Source organism: Vulpes vulpes, chromosome 1 (assembly GCF_048418805.1).
Source record: "Vulpes vulpes isolate BD-2025 chromosome 1, VulVul3, whole genome shotgun sequence".
NCBI lineage: Eukaryota > Metazoa > Chordata > Mammalia > Carnivora > Canidae > Vulpes > Vulpes vulpes.
Window position 1 is genome coordinate 62,722,062 of NC_132780.1, and position 17,463 is coordinate 62,739,524.

The 17,463-nt window shown below is 42.6% G+C and overlaps 1 protein-coding gene and 1 long non-coding RNA gene across 17 annotated transcripts in view; one reads left to right on the forward strand and one right to left on the reverse strand.

Annotated features, from left to right (window-relative positions):
- Positions 1-15,261, reverse strand: part of LOC112922757 (uncharacterized) — an 80,210-nt gene extending 64,949 nt beyond the window's left edge. The window contains exon 1 of the long non-coding RNA XR_003235516.2: positions 15,174-15,261. This is a non-coding gene — a long non-coding RNA (uncharacterized lncRNA). The remainder of the gene's footprint in view (positions 1-15,173) is intronic.
- FAM184A (family with sequence similarity 184 member A) overlaps positions 14,794-17,463 on the forward strand; it is a 107,041-nt gene continuing 104,371 nt past the window's right edge. For 12 of the 16 annotated variants that reach the window (XR_012002857.1, XR_012002861.1, XR_012002856.1 and 9 more), the window contains exon 1: positions 14,889-15,177. Coding sequence is in view for 10 of the 16 variants with exons in the window: in XM_026002410.2 (XP_025858195.1) it covers positions 15,019-15,177 (159 nt within the window). In the remaining 6 variants the exon portion in view is untranslated. Of the gene's footprint in view, positions 15,178-17,463 lie in introns of all 16 variants that reach the window. The other 4 variants (XM_072765281.1, XM_072765284.1, XM_026002408.2 and 1 more) reach the window with 3 other exon arrangements.

Sequence of the window (17,463 nt, forward strand, 5' to 3'; positions counted from 1 at the left end):
TTCTAGGTGCACCAGCTAGGGATATGAGTATGAGTCACATAAAGAATGTTAACATAATTTTTACTTAATGGTTAAGCATTATTAGTATATTATATCCCGTGCACATGCTTAAGAAATTCTGTGCTATTATGGGAAACAAATGTGGCTCTGGTGGAAGAAGCACCAAAGTAAAAATAAAATGACCCAAGTTTGAGCATCAGCAACTTACTTTATGGCCTTTTGGGGGAATATGTAACTTCTCTTAGCCACAGTTCTTTTATAATGAAGTGAAGCTAATAATGTTCATTTCAAGGACAATTTTGAGATTAAAAGAGATCAGTAAAAGTGTGTTGTGAGAAATGTGAGACATTGTAGGGTATTGCTATTATCATACAGCCTATAAAAACATAACACAGATATAGAAAAGTATTTTTAATGTTTTAAGAAAACTGAAACAATTAGTCAATATAGGGCAGCCCGGGTGGCTCAGTGGTTTAGTGCCGCCTTCAGCCCAGGGCGTGATTCTGGAGACCTGGGATCGAGTCCCGCGTCGGGCTCCCTGCATGGAGCCTGCTTCTCCCTCTGCCTGTGTCTCTGCCTCTTCTCTCTCTCTCTCTCTGTGTCTCTCATGAATAAATAAATAAAATCTTAAAAAAAAACAATTAGTCAATATAGAGGAGAAACAAACTCAAAGCAAATGGCTTTTTCAGACAAAAATATGGAACTCTGACCTCAATGCACTGCTAACAGCCCCTCAGCCAATTCTGGAGGTCAGCGGCATTTGGGTAGAAAATTTGTTTACTTCCAATGACTCCTATCTTAAGGCTTACTCTGCCTGAGGGCTCCTGGGGAGTTAATGTCTTGGTAGCAAACTTCAACCAGTATAGTAGTCCCCTCATCCACGGTTTAACTTTCTATGGTTTCAGGTAGCTGCAGTCAACCCCAATTAAGCAGACAACCTATCATAACAAGAAGGATCAGTATAGTACAATAAGATATTTTGAGAGAGATAAAGACAACATTCATGTAACTTTTATTATGGTATATTGTTACAATTCTCCTATTTTATTAGTAATTATTGTTGTTAATCTCTTACTGTGCCTAACTTGTAAATTGAACTTTATTACAGGTAGGTATATATAGGAAAAAGTATAGTATATCTAGGGTTTGGTGCTATCCTTGATTTTAGGCATCCACTGGGGGTCTTGGAATATACCCCCTATGGATAAGAAGGGGGCTACAGTAATGGGTGAATATTGATGGGTAAATACTCCTGCTTCCTTGACCCTTGTTCGGATCATTTTGGATGTGTTTTACATAGTCGCTCGGAGGGTCTATGGTAGTGGTGACTCTACTTGCTCATGGTAGTAATAATGCACCATCTTTCGCTGTGTCTCTCTCCATTTCCTGTCCTACTTCCCTCTCTTCCACTTCTGGTGATCACTCCCTGAATAAACCACTTGTACACAAATCCTTGTGGCAGAATTAACTTTTGGGTGAAACCCAAAAGAAGAATCTCAGCTCTTCATTTCCTTAGGTCAGTTATATGGATATGGAAAACTTGTTTTAGAAGTATATGTGATAGCTCATATCTTGTTTCCATTTTTGCTTTTCATTGTTCCTCTTATAAAGATAGAGAAATTAGAGAATAGAACAGGAAGAAAAAAAAAGAGGAAAAGAGGTGGGGAATTGAAAGTTAAGCTCATTTACTTGAGTGAATAAACATTTTTGGAAAAGGAAGTAGCAGCTTTCAAGTTGTGAATAAAACCAATCATGAGGCAGAGGTGAGAGAAAACAGTGTGAACCACTAGATGGAAAGGATAGAAAATAATGTCGTCATTGTTCTGACCCCAATATTCCTTCAGATATCATTTCTCTAAATCTGAACTCTTCTCATTATTGCCTCTTCTGGTCCCCACTCTTTGTTCTCCCTGAATTCCTCCTTCTTAACACCATTTCTCTTTCCCCAGGGTGACACAATAAAATCTTCAAATGAAAAAAGAGAGGGAGCCTCACGCAGAATGCTGCCAAAATGCACTGCCTTGTTTCTAAAGTTCTAGAGTTGGACAGGCTGCCTGGAGACCAGCCCATATCAACCAATGCCAAGGACATGCCAGGATCTGAGAGAAGCAAGTTGGAGGGGATGAAGGAGACTGAAGAAGGAAGGGAAGAGGTAGACATGCACCCAAACATTGACCCAAAGTGCTATCCCTCCCACACTAAATTTCAGCCAAGCAAAGTATAATAGTACTAGTAAGACTCTTAAACAGCACCCTTTCTTTCTTCCTGGTCTTCTCATTATCTGGAAGGATGGACCAGAAATTCACAAAATAATAGAAGAGCCTTATTATTACTCATTTAGATGTTTTAATATCTTCTCTTGGAGAAGCCCTCCCAGAGAGTGCAGTGAAAAATAAAGAAAAAGTTCTGTCTCCTGGGCACTAGATTTTGGAGCCAGGAGTAAGAGATTGAACAACTGCTAATTTGCTTAGAGCTCTTCCCACAATAACTTGACACAGGTAAAATACACACACACACACACACACACACACACACACACACACACACACCGGGCAGGAAATCACAGCCATACAACTCTTACTGTAGGATCTTTCTAACTTTAGCACTAACTTTATAAAGTAGACTGTTTCTTCTCTCACTCAGTGTCTATGAGGAAATAAAGTTTATTCTGATAAGAATGGTTAGGGACTATAAGTAAAGTTTCTTAATAAGGAAGAGATGGGAACATTTAATTAAAGAAGACTAGGTGCCTGTTTCTTGGTGTATGGGATTGGCTTTGGTGATGAAGCAGATGGTCTTGGTAACCTGTGTTACATCCACTTAGCTTACCTTTGTTTTCCACTACAGCCATAGTGTGCTTCCCCATGCATGATCACAGAATCGCATCATCTCATCTCTCTGACTTTCTTTCCCAAGTCTCTCTCTTAAGAAATGGGAACTTAAATAGCGGTGTGCAGGGCAAGCCAAAGTGTAGGGAAGAAATACCTCTAGGCATGCCTCAAACAATGGAGCGTGGAAGCTGGGGAATTAATGTTTAGCCTCCCATTCTTTGGAGGGGCAATTCTGAGGTATATCCTACATGGCTCCTCAGAGGGTCCTCAGAAGACTCGAGCCCCATTGTCCTCCATGGTAGTTAGCTCAATGACATACCTTTGGTTGGCTTTTCCATCTTCCTTCTCTTGATAGGCTCACTTCCTCCCTCCAATCTTCTGGATTCATCTCTCAAATAAATTACCTAAACTCAAGTCCTTACTTTAGGCTCTGCTTTTGAGAAGACCCAAACTAAGATGGTAATACTAGATATAACCCTAAGAAATAGACCCTCAAGTCCTTACTTTAGGCTCTGCTCTTGAGAGGACCCAAACTAAGATGGTAATACTAGATATAACCCTAAGAAATAGACCCTCAAGTCCTTACTTTAGGCTCTGCTCTTGAGAGGACCCAAACTAAGATGGTAATACTAGATATAAATAACCCTAAGAAATAGACCCTCCAGATAGTATTCTGGAAATGGTTTACTCACCAGACAGATGGAAACAAAATTTCCATTGCTGGAGGGTGATGTCCATACCTCTGGCATAAGTACCAAACTTTTTTTTTTAAAAGATTTTATTTATTTAATCATGACACACACACACACACACACACACACACACACACGCACAGGCAGAGGGAGAAGCAGGCTCCATGCAGGGAGCCTGATGTGGGACTTGATCCTGGGTCTCCAGTATCACACCCTAGGCTGAAGGCAGCACTAAACCGCTGAGCCACCAGGGCTGCCCAAGTACCAAACTTTTAAGTGCAATGGATAGGAAGTGCTAGAAAAGGAAGCTTTGCTTATTCAATATATCTAATACTGGAATGAAAAGAGCCTATGATTATTATACAAGTAGTATATTGCCTAGCTTTTGTAAACTGCCTTAGAAGCCTTAAAGAATGCTTTAAAGAAAGAGAGACAAATTCATTTTAGCCACTTATCAATTCAAGGAATTCTGTGAAAGTCAGACGTCCTCCATGACAGAAAGTAAACAGACCCTATAGCAAAAGGGCAGACTGTACTAAAAATCAGGTTCAGAATTTAATCTTAGGAGTAGCAGAATGGCAAAGGAGATTGAACATGCAGGTCTCCTATGTTAAAGATCTATGCTCACATCATGGCTTTGACAGATAAAGTCTAGGACCCTGAGACTTGAGATGAAGGCACCTGTGAGGATATGTATGAGGGCCTTAAATTTTGGATACTCTTGAATAATGGGAGCTGTAGAAGCCAGTTTTTCCCTCTTACTAAAAAACAGCATTCTTCTCTTGCCTGGAGAGGATGAGCACCTCCCTGAGGTGAATGTCTTGCAACATGATGCTTATCCTCCTTGGGATCTTCTCTACTGACTCTTCCAATTGCTCTGCAGATTAATAATGAGAATCGAGTTCCAGAGTACCATATGAGGGAAGGTACAATCTCTGCTATGAGGAGAAATAACTTACTGAAAAATTAGAGCATCTTGCTAATATGTACTGACAGGAACGAAGGAAAGATCAATGGGAATAGATTTGAAGGTGTTAAATAAAATAGGATGAGTGGGATATAGAGCAGAATAGGGGAGAGCTTGTTCAAACATATAAGATGACTCAGGGTTTAACATCCTGTCAAGGACGCTTGGATTGTCTCAACACACTGCTGAGATGGTGCTTTTAAGTTGGAACATGACAACGATATAGAGATGCTGGAACTATCAGAGTATTAAGGAACAGATCAGAAGACTCAAAGAGGTAGATATATCAGAAAGCAGTTTTTATGTGAGACCCACTGCCTGACAACATTTCCTAGACTATTTCCTTCACTGGAGTAATAAGATGTGATGGCATTTTTAAAAAGGTCAGTGGCAGTGTACTCTATGAACCAGGGTTCATGGAAGAAAATGCTGCCATAGAATTGGGTTCCCAGGGGTCAATAGGAATGAAAGACTTCCATTTTATTAGAGGCCAGGTAACTGCACTTAAACATCAAAAGCATAGTTACTGTAATATTAGGCAATAAAACTAAAGGGTTAACCCAGGTTTCCTGGACCCCAAAGATTTGGGGTAATGGCTAATAGTCCTTTGTATTCTTAGAGATAACAGGTAACCTGTGAAAGTATTACTTGACTTTCATAATTTAAAAAATCAAAAGCAGGTGAGCAGCAGGTTAGCACCATCATCCCCATAATAGAAAATCATAATGCTTTGTTGCATTTCCAGATCTGAGGTAGCTCCCAGACCCAGAGCCCAATGACTGAAAAGGAAGCCCAATCCCCTCAAGACCATGCAGCCTCATCATAAATATATACATTAACTCTTCAATTCTTTCCACAAAGGGATCTATAGCCATTTATGTAGAGTTTTCAAGGGCTTTTAGATACAGAATCTAAGATGCCACTCATAACAGGGGACCCAAATACCATCATGCCCCCTCAATAAAGTGGATGCTTAAAGAGCCAGAGGATAAGTGGAGTCCTGGTACAAGGCGTTTTTCTTGGGTTTGCAGGCCATTCTCTCCCAAGCCCCAAATGTATGACTCGGATAGATATATTTAGTTATTAAAATTTGCATTCCTAACACTTAGCAAGAAGTATTACACAAGATTTGGTCTTTTTTAATTTTAGAGGCAGCTGATTGTGCCCCAAACAATTTATTGAGTGACACAGAGAATATCTATGATTCCTAACCAGGAGGTAGACAAGATTGTCCTCAGACAAATGCCAGCCAGCCTCTGTTCTTAACATCCCAATGCTAGTACAATGGGCCCATGCACACAATAGCCTTGTTAGTAAGTATGGAGGCCATGTCTGGCCCCAATAGTATTGGCTCCTGCTTACCAAACTGAAATAGTTACTGCTTCCGCAGAATTTCTGACTTGTCAGCACCAAAGACCAATACAGAGCATCCAGTGAAGGACACCAGCCAGGCACTTAGTGGTAAGGTGATTACATCAGACCCCTCACCTCCCTCTGGAGGAAGAAGTGATTCATCCTTACAGGAAGCATCTCCTATTCTGGCTATGTTCTTGGCTTGCCCAAAGCATTTCTTTCAGGATTATTATCTGAGAGCTTAGAGAATGATTTATTTACCGACATGGTGGCCTAAATAACATTACTTAGGACTAAAAGAACCACAGTGAAGGAGATACAACAAGACAACAATGAACACAAGACTATAGGATCCACTGTTCCTTCCTACCATACACCATATTATCTAGATGAATTTGATTTGATGGAGTGATGGACTAGTGAGTGTTCAGTTAGTTTGGGGACAACACTCTGTAGGGTTGGGAGTTGTTCTGCATGGTGAGGTATATGTACTGAGCCTGACCAATATGTGGTGTTATATATTCAATAGTTAGAATACATGAGCCTGGAAACCAAAGTGGGGAGTGGGAGTGGCTCCTTTCACCATTATACCCAGTGAACCTCTTGCAGAATTTGTGCTTCCTATTCCTACATCCTTAGGCTCTGTTAAATTATAGATCTGGGTTATTATTGGTAGAAAGAAGAAACCGTCCACTACTGGGGGATACAACAAGATTTTTATAAAACCTATAGCTATAACTACCATCTGCTCACTTTGGCTCTTTATGCCAGAGTACTAGTAGATAAAGAAAGGCATTTTTATCCTGGCAGGTTAATTAATCTGATTATCTTTTTTCAAGATTTTATTTATTTATTTATGAGAGAGAGAGACAGAGAGAGAGAGAGAGAGAGAGGGAGGGAGAAGCAGGCTCCATGCCGGGAACCCGACGCAGGACTCGATCCCAGGTCTCCAGGATCATGCCCTGGGCTGAAGGCAGCGCTAAACCGCTGAGTCACCCAGGCTGCCCCTAATTAACCTGATTATCATCATCCCCTGGGATTGCCGCTAAATAACGGAGACAAGGAGTATTTCTAGATCTCAAAAGTTTCACTGAGATTCCCCTGTTCTTTCATGTCTGGTCATAGTACTGAATGAAAAACTGAAGCAACTTCAATCTTACATGAGCAAGCCATCCAAGAACTTAGCCTCAAGGATGAAAAACTGGGTCCCCCCACCAAACAATTCAGCTAAAGTGCTTGCCAAGGGTGAGGAAAATCTATAATGGGTAGTGGAGAAGGGACCTAATGAATGCAAAGTATAGTCTTTGGACCAGTTGGAGCATGGGACATCTGCTTGCTACACTAACTCTCTTGCCTTAAGTCCTTTAGAGAATTAGCAGTTGGACATGACCTTAAAGAATTGATGACTTAATGGATTTGCATATAGGGCAAAAATGGATCTGAAAAGTTTATTTTTTTTATTATTTTTTATTTTTTATTTATTTTTATTTTTTTATTTTTTTAAATTTTTTTTTTTTAATGAAAAGTTTAAATGATAGATGGTAACAGATTCTTTGTGTGTCCTGTGACACTTTCTTTGATTTCAGCTGCAGAGCTGTTGGACAGTTCCCCTCCAAGTGCCCGTGGCATCTTTTTGCCTCCCTGACACAACAGTCTCTCCAAAGCCACAGAAGCTCACTGAGCCTACACGGAGTAACCAGACATATGATGGACTGATTCCCCTGAAAGCTGCCCTCAATTAATAAGTGAAGGGAATCAGTTGATAAATGCATCAGCCTTTTGTCCCTGGGCAGGAAAATTCTGAGATGCATTCTATATGGTTTCTTGTAGAGTTCTTAGTAAAATTGAGTTCCAATTGATCAATGCAGTAGCTAGCTCAATAATATGCTCTTGAATGGCTTTTCCTTCTTTTTTATTTTTTAAAAAAGAAAGATCTTATTTATTCATGAGAAACAGAGAGAGAGAGAGATACAGAGGCAGGGACATAGACAAAGGGAGAAGCAGGCTCCTCAAAGGGAGCTTGATGTGGGACTCAATCCTGCGACCAGGATCACACCCTGATCCAAAGCCAGGTGTTCAACCGCTGAGCCACCCAGGCATTCCTGGCTTTTCCTTCTTATCTCTCTCAGTTTCTCTGCTTCCCAAGATTACCTATCAAATAAACTACCTCAGTCAGTCTGCTTTCTGAGGAACCCAAACAATGAATAAGCCAGTTAGTTACTGGTTGATTATGTTTATTAAAAAAGGGTTGGTTTTGTTCATAAAGGAAAAGCTCATAATTGTATTGGTGGAGAAAGTGAAATTAACCAAAATTTGGAAGCAAACATATATTGAACACTTTTTATGCATCAAACATTTTAGCAGTATTATACCACTTTCCATTAATTAATGTGACAGAATGAGTTTTCTAAACTCATGAGAAAGGAAGAGACAAAGAGAGAAAGTGAAAGGAACACAGGCCAAGACATCAATGAAGGACAAACTCCTTTACAGTAATGTCTACCACTTACCTAGATAGATCTACAACCTTATTTGGGATTATATTGTGTACCATGTTTTGGGTGTGTTAGGAGGTGAATGTGAGAGTTGGCACACAAATAACTATAATATATCCAAATAAGTATAATAAAATAATGTGTTTTTAAAAATATGAAATGATTCAGCATGTAGTATATGGGAAATACAGGAAACCCTAAGATCATTCAGTCCAATGTCCTAACTTCACAGATGAAGAAAAAAACTTGGCTTAGTGGCACAATTAGTCCTGGAATAAAAGGATTCTGATACTCACCATTTGTTTTTTTTTTTAAGATTTTTTTATTTATTCATAAGAGACATATACCAGAGGTAGAGACAGGCAGAGGGAGAAGCAGGCTCCCTGTGGGGAGCCTAAAGTGGGGCTCAGTCCCAGGACCCTCAGGACCATGATCTGAGCTGAAGACAGACACTCAACCACTGAGCCACCAGGTGCCCCTGATACTCACCATTATACTTAGAGACTGGTACCAAAGGAATGGTTGTCACTTGGAAAATACTTAATACCAAAAAAAGGTTCCTTGTGTGAAGTTTTACAGAGATCTGGTGTGTTTATTGATTCCAAGAGTTCAGTTGCTTGTCCACAGTCTCTATTGATTATGAGTCCTTTATGCTATTAAGCCTGGTTGCACGACCTTAGATTAAATTTCATTCAAGTACTGAATGTTCCTAAGAGGCTTAACGATGCAATGCAGAAGAGAGTTAGAAGGTTCCTTGGAGAGCACCTGCCAGCCCAACCTTATATGGCTTTTTTGCAGATATTCAGTTGTTTCATTCTATATTCAGTTGTTTCATTCAGTTGTTTCATTCTATATTTGCTCATTCTATACTGACTATTTGAATTCTAGGACTCTTCTGGGTCAAACAGGAAGTATAGGAAAGGGAAAACAGAAAGAAGAGCATTTTTTACCTCTTCCATCTTTCAAACTTCATATCTAGATGCCCTCTATAGCTAACCCTGGCCTGGGATGGGAAATGAATTTCACTCTATAAAGAAAGCATTCAATGGATCCTTGGTTGATGGAACAGTATTTTCTGATTATCTGTTCTCTGGAATGAATTTCCCAAAGGTAGTGAGGGAAACTCTCATTGAAGAAATCAGTGTCCTTTTTTTTATTGTGGTAAAATATACACAACATAAAATATACCATTTTAGCCATTTTTAAAAGTACAGTTCAGTGCATTAAGTATATTTACATTGCTGTGCCACTATAACCACCATCGACTTCCAGAACTTTTTTATTTTCCCAAACTGAAACTCTGTGCCCATTAAATAATAACTTCCCATTCCCACCTCCCTTCAACCCCTGGCAACCACCCTTCTATTTTCTAAGTCTCTGAATTTGACTACTCTAGGTGCCTCCTATAAGTGGAAAAATACATTATTTGTCCTTCAGTGACTGGTTTATTCCATTTAGCATGATGTCTTCAAGGTTTGTTCATATTGTAGCATATGTCAGAATTTTCCTCCTTTTTGGGGCTGAATAATATATACCACATATTGTTTATCCATTCGTTTGCCGATGGACCCTTGGGCTTCCACATTTTGGCTATGTTAATAATGTGTACTAATTATCTGACGAACATTGGTGTACTAATATCTCTTTGAATCTTTGCTTTTAATTCTTTTGGGTTCATACCCAGAAGAGGAATTGCTAGATCATATGGTAATGCTATGTGTAATTTTTTGAGGAATTGCCATAGTGTTTAACACAGCACCTGTACCATTTTTTATTCCCACCAGGAATGTACAAGGGGCCCAATTTCTCCACATAAAACTCGTTATTTTCTGTTTTGTTGAGTTTTTATAACCACCATTCTAATGGGTGTGTAGTATTTCATTGCGGTTTTGGTTTGCATTTCTGTAATTATTAGTGGTTGTGAGCATCTTTTCATGTGTTTATTGGCCATTTGTACATGTTTTTTGGATAAGTGTGTATTTAAGTCCTTTGCTCATTTTTAAAAAGTAATCTCCATGCCCAACATGGGGCTTGAACTCACACCCCCAGATTAAGAGTTGCATGCTTCATTGACTGAGCCAGCCAGGTGCCTGTGCCTAGTTTTTAATCTGATCATTTTGCTGTTGTTATTGAGTTAAAAGAGTTTTTAAATAAATTCTGAATATTATTCCCTTATGTAATATGTAATTTGCAAATATATTCTTCCATTCTGTGGGATGATTTTCTACTCTGTCGATAATGCCCTTTGATGAACAAAAGTTTTTACTTTTGGCAAAGCCCAATGTCGCCATTTTTTTCTTTTATTGCCTGTGCTTTTGGCCTAATAAGTTTTAAGCTCACATTTTAATCCCAGTATTAATTCTTTATATACTGCTGCTTGGGATAATCTAGGTTTTCTGGAGTCTGAAGTATATATAATTTGGGAAACTTGAGAGAAAAATACACAAAAGCTATTTTCATAAATTTTTACTAAATCTTCTAACCATATTATCACTAGTTAGGGCCCCTCCTGGAAGGAGCCATGGAAGTTTCATTAACTCAGCCTTTATAGCCACCACAACTGCTTTCTTCTTCCCTCCCCAAAACATTTCTAACAATTTAGAAAGTGTGTAGGGAATTTGAGAGCCTCGGAGACATCATTCCAAATATAAATTGTGATTGAAATATCAGTGCATGGGTGCTTTAGAATAAGAAATTTCTAGTCAAAGAATATCAGAACAGAGATTCCCCTATAAATAGCTTTCAACTATTGTTTAGTAAACCGGAAAGAACTGGGGCTTAAAATATCTAGGTCATAATTCTAGCTCTACTAGTAATTGGCTTTGAAAATCTGTACAACTCAACCTTTTATATATATTCAGATATGTATAAAATAATGGATTTGAATTTGAACTTCTGTTCCAATAATTCTTTTTACTTCCAGCTTATTCTTCTATGTGCTTTAAGTAACTATTCCTCTGCACCAGCCTTTACCCCTGCAGTACTATGAGCCCATGTCTCTCGTATTGTTCCCTTTGGCCTGATGCTTCCACCCACGGGTTATGACTTGTCTTCAAAGAGAAGCTCTAGGATGTCATAGATAACAACCTGCCTAGACAGATGCCTTTTTTCATATACCAATAGCTTCCAGTCTCCTTTTGTAAGCAATATTTACCTTCCCCTGCTGTATTCAGGTTTGATTACTATATTACCTCTCCTACTCTATACCGCATTGCAGCTGAACATCTTTATTTGGATTTCCACAAGTACCTCAAAGGTAACATATTTTACACTGAACTTATCACTTTCCCCACCTGTCCCTCCTCTAGGCTGTTTCAGGGGGCACCCTTGACCGTTCTCTCTTCCTCAGCCTCAAAGTCCTGTCTGTTCTACCCTATGGATGTTTCAGATATATCCATTTGTTTTTTTGTTTTTTTTTTTTTTACTGCCATAGTTTAGGTCAATGTTTCATCCTCTCTCACCTCAATAAGTGCAATAGCCCCATAACTAGTCTCCCTGCCCATAGAGTTGCCTCTGAAATCCATTTACCATAGTCACAAGAATTACGTTACTAAAGTGCAAATCTGATTATTTCATTCTCCTGCACAAAGCCCTTCTGTGGCTCATTATTGCCTTCAGGGTAAAAACTCAACCCTTATCAAGGCCAATAAGCGTGCGCGTGCACACACACACACCCCCTATGAATAATCTTGATACCTACTCTATCTCATATTTTGACTTCCCATCAAACTCTTTGCTCCAGCAATAGGGTACCACTTGCTGTCTCTAAGTGGATTATGTTCTCTCTCATCTTCAGGGCTTTGCCCTTGCTATCCTCAGAGCTTGTAATCCGTGTATCTACTACCTGTTTTTGGCTGAAAAACTCCTCCCTCAGAAATCTGTGCAATTATTGCCTTTGTATGTGTGAAGTCTTCCTTGACACCTCAGGCAAGGTTAAGTGCCCCTCTTGTGAGTTCCTTTAACACCATGTTGCGTTGCACCTTATTCTTGGTCTGTCTTTTCCACTAGATGGCTAACTTTTTGAGGACAGAGTCAGATTCTTAGTCATGCTTATTATTGACAACACTGCAATCTCAGCACCTAACGCAGCAGAATCTAGCATACAAAGGGCATTCAATAGATATTTCTGGATAAACAATCTCATGAGGGAAACAGGTACTAAATAAAGATTTCTTGCCTAACTAGCTTTTCCTGTTTTCTCTCCTATTGCACACCTCCTTTACCGGATTTTTAAAAGGTGAGATTCTAGGGTGTATAATAGTATTCTTTATGTTTATTACTTATAACTGAATAGCATTTTGTACCAGATGACCTGTGTTATCCCTCTATGGTAGGACAAAAATATTAAATTCACAAGACACTGGGTGTCTTGTGAGCATAGTATTTAGGAAAAGGCTCTTCTTGGGCTATGCTGTATAGTTGATGGCAGGACCTCATGTGATAGGGTTCAGTGTAAACCAGGGCCTCAAGCTCTAATTGTCAAGTTAGAGGGAAGAGACCAATAAATACTGTCTTGTTTCAGAAGAGGCAAACAGGTTCAGTGACTCAGCTGAGGCTATACATGGTCTCCTTATTTCCAGTATTATATTCTTTCCACTATATCATAGAGACAAAACCAAAAACACCTTCTTTGCCCTAGCAAGACTTAGCTATAAAAATTTAACAAGGAATCTTTTGAGCATATATTTCTGCTTAGAATGTAAAGGATATAAGAGTTCTAAAATGATTGTGAATCTTCTATGCCTAGAATTTGATGAAATAACACTAGCTCCTAATTCTCTTTAATTTCATTAAATTATTAGAGCTTAAGAACAGAGCAAAATCTGCATATTTGTTTCTGGCCATCTGCTCCATTCAGAACCTTGGAACTAGACAACTTATTTTCTAGAAGGCCTATGGAGGACGGGGGTTATAGAAGGGCTGAGTACCTAGCATCTGGGATAAGATGTGGCCAATTTCATTCTTCCTTTCTGGAATTCCAAGAATTCTGGAAGTACTTCATGATGCTATTCAATCTTCACCTTATTGGTTTAGATTTTGTAGCAGACAATGATAATTTGGGTCCCAGCTGGATTTGTTAATAATCTCAGATTTATACCATGATTTAGTTAGTTGCAGGCTAAAGAGAAATCACATGTGATAACATGGAGGAATTCAGTTCTGCAAAACTGCCTGGAGAGAAAGAGTCTTAAAATAGGTACAATTCTACATTTTTAAAGTTTGTGCTAAGATTGTCCTAAAACGATTTATTTGGGCAGCCCGGGTGGCGCCACGGTTTAGCGCCTGCCTTGGGCCCAGGGCCTGATTCTGGAGACCCGAGATCGAGTCCCACGTGGGGCTCCCTGCATGGAGCCTGCTTCTCCCTCTGCCTCTGTGTCTCATGAATAAATAAATAAAAATCTAAAAAAAACCCTCCAAAACCCGACTTATTTGCTTCAACACAGGATACACTTAAAATAAAACAAATCATTTGACTTACGGGGGGTGGGGTGGGGGTGGTAGAGATGTGAGGAGAAGCTCATTAGGAAATAACACATTTAGAGAGGTGCAAATGCACAAGTAATGACACACTTTGGCCCGGCCCCAAATCCTTAAGGAGCTGGCATCGTGTTCCATCTTCTGTTTCTCCCTTTTACTTCCAGCCAAGTCAATTTCGTATATAATTGCCTCCGTCTCCGCTAAGGCTGGGGGGAAACGTCGGGGTGCAGCGCTATACTAACTGATGAGGCGTGTGCTGTCTCCCTACACCGACACTCGCGATGTGCAGAGGGCAGGGGTCGGCCTAAGCACACTGCAAATAACCATCCTATTTGTAGGAGTCCGAAAGGTGCAAGGCAGGGATTACTGCGTCCCGGGCTACTGCACTGCCCGAGTCCGAAGCGCTGAGGCCGGCCCTGGGAGGGAGGGGGTCGGAGCGGAGCTCGCCGCCCGCCTGGGGCAGGAGCTTCTCGGCCCCCGCCCGCGCGCGAGGCTGCCCGTGGAAAGCCTCAGCAAACCGGCCCGCGCTCTGCAAACCCGAGGGACCGCAGCCCGTCCTCGCTCGCGGACTTGGGGCTCCCCGCCCGAGCTGGGGCCCGCGGGGCCCCCGAGGACCCCCCCCCGCCCCCCGCCCAGCTGTGGGCGGGGCCTCCCGGAGCTCAGCGCCCGCCGAGGGGCTGCGGGGGGCGGGGCTTGGCCGCGGGGGGCGGGGCTTGGCCGCGCAGGGATGACGTCGCCGCCCCGCGCGCCCCGCCCCCGCGCGCCCTGGTAACGGCGGCGCCGCGGCTCCCGCGTCCTCCTCCACGTCCCCGCCTCCCTCCTCCTCCCTCCGCAACCCCGGCGGCGCCCGTCTCGCCGGCTCGGTGGTGCCAGGTGGGAGCGGGACCTGCGGGGCCGCGCGGCCCTCGACGCCCCCGCCAGGCGTCAGCTGAAGAGCGGGCGAGAGCGGCCGGGCCGTGCACCGCGCCCCCCCACCCCGCGCCCCTGTGGTCCGCGGCCTCGGCCCCGGCCCGGCGGGGCTGCCCCGTCCCCGGACCGGGGTGACCCGGGGGGGCTTCGCGGGCCGGAGGGCGGCCGCGGCCGACAGGCGCCGGGGGTCGGGTCCCGCAGCGGCCGCCCCGGGCCTTGCCCCCGGGCCGCCGCCGCCCCGCCGTGCCCCCGGAGCGCGAGGAGCGGCGCCCCGGCCGGGGTCTGCCGGGAAGATGGCGACCCCGGGCCCGAGCTGGCAGCCGCAGCATTACGGCGGCGCGGCGGCCAAATTCGCGCCCTCGCCGGCCGCCGCGGCGCAGGCGGGACACTGCTTGGACTACAGCCAGGACCTGCACCTGAAAATGAGCAAGAAAATCGCGCAGCTCACCAAGGTAAGGAGGCGGCTGCGGGGTGGCACGGCCGCGAGGCCCCCAAGACCCCGGCAGACTGGGCGGGAGCCCCGGAGACGTCCCTGGCCATCCGGACGCCCCGGCGGCTCGGCTGGGCTCGCGGGACCTGCAGATGAGGATCTCTCCACGCCCCTTATCGCACGGCGACAAGTCACTGTAGTTTCGGGCTCCTGCACCTGCCCGGACTCCACGAGCCTTCAGTCCGCCGGATGAAGTACAGAACCGTGTTCGACCCAACGTGACCCGGGACCTGCCCAGTTAAATCTGCCTTCTCCCCCCACCCACCCCCCGGTCACGCGCTTAGGGGGAGAATAAACCTGAGCCGCGTAGGAGGGTCAGACCCACCTTGCGTGCCATTTGGGGGGATTTCTAATGAGTCATTCCTTATTCTGACAGAACGTCAAGCAAGGCTTCTTAGATGAATCATGTGTCTGCACTCCGTTAAATGTTTGGACCTGTCAAAAGATAATTTTCAAAGCTCATATAAGCCAGCAGATTTGGTCAAGGGTAGTTTAGAATGGTGAGCCTCTTTCTACTTACTGGCTGGCGGTGGTGAAGAGTTGGTATCTTGCGAAGCAAGAGCGATTCAGACCGACTGATTGATTCTTTTGCTCTGCTTAGATCTCAGGAGCAATCGTTCAGTCCCCATTAACTGCGAACAGGTGATCCCTGGTGTCTGAAAGTTAGTAGAGGCGATCTTAATGTGCTTAATTAAGCTGAGTCGCCTAACCACTTGTTAGTGGCCTAGGTATGATGAGAGGTGAGCATCCTGGGCATTTACTAAATAGGTAAACCCCGAAGTCTCCTTTTCTTTTCTTTTCTTTTCTTTTCTTTTCTTTTCTTTTCTTTTCTTTTCTTTTCTTTTCTTTTCTTTCTTTTTTTCTTTTCTTTTTTTTTCTTTTCTTTTTTTTTTCTTTTCTTTCTTTTTTTTTTTTTTTAAAGATTTTATTTATTCATGAGAGACACAAGCAGAGGGAGAAGCAGGCTCCATGCAGGGAGCCTGACCTGGGACTCAATCCCAGGTCTCCAGGATCACACCCTGGGCTGAAGGCAGACGCTAAACCGCTGAGCCACTCAGGCTGCCCCGAAGTCTCTTTTCAACTCCCAAATTCCCATTCTGTAATTCCAGTACTAGTTGAGGCTGTTGAGAGGGTAAAGTAAAACAGAGTTGGAAAGAAAGAAAGAAAGAAAGAAAGAAAGAAAGAAAGAAAGAAAGAAAGAAAGAAAGAAAGAAAAAGAAGTGAAATGGGGCTGGAAAGAGTTGGTAAAAATAAGATTTTTGTGAAGAAATGTGATCAAGGGTAGAATGAAAAGTAACCTGAACTGAGGAATGAGGGCTTCACCAGAAGAGCAAAGGTTTAGGAGCAAGTACCTAGTGGTAAAACTCAGCCATCCCGAACAAGGCAACACTGGGGGGAATTTTGTTTTCTGATTTTTGTTTTAGGTCCACGCTGTCTCAGAGCTCGCTATGTGCCCGGTTTTTACTGTTTCCTCTTGTGACGGATGGTCTCGATATTCAGAGAAAGGAAGGCCCAAGAAGAAACAATAGTATACCATCAGGGCATCTATACATTTGGGATCTCAAAACCAGGTTTCCTGAAATCATGTTTAGTCTTCAGAATAATGATGTTCAGAATGGCATACGTGGATGTTTATGTATTCTGACTTTCTCATGGTGTGTACATAACACTCATTGTTCTGATTGTAAATTGTAACCCTCTAGATTCCTACTGTAAGTAACAGAAACACTCAATAAGTTGGTAGTGGAACTGTGTGCAGTGTAACGAGGTTTCTCATCTCTCCAGTAAACTAGTTTTCTTTTTACTGATGCTTTTTCAATATTCTGTTCTTTTTTACCGGAAAAAAAAATTCAGCACAACTGTTAAATTTGAGAGTACTGTTAGAAGCTATCATTCTCTGTTTACCCACCTTAAATCTAGTGAGACAGGAAGCTGCCGCCATACCAGTGCTCATCAAGGCTTGAGTGCTATACCTAATCTTTACTAAGTGTTACTTGGACTCTCTTAGTGTTCATAGTTACAGTCTCTGAAAACTCATGCCACTCCTCTGCTAAATACCTCAGGCATTTAATCCCTTGTACTAGAGTTTCTCAGCCTTGGCACTATTGACATTTTGAATTGTCTAATTCCTTGTTTGGAGCAGGCAGGGCTACCCTGTGCATTATAGGAGTTTAACAGCCTTCCTGGATTCCTGGTGCTACCTTGTAGATTCCAGTAGCACCCCACACCTGCACACACCATCTTGACA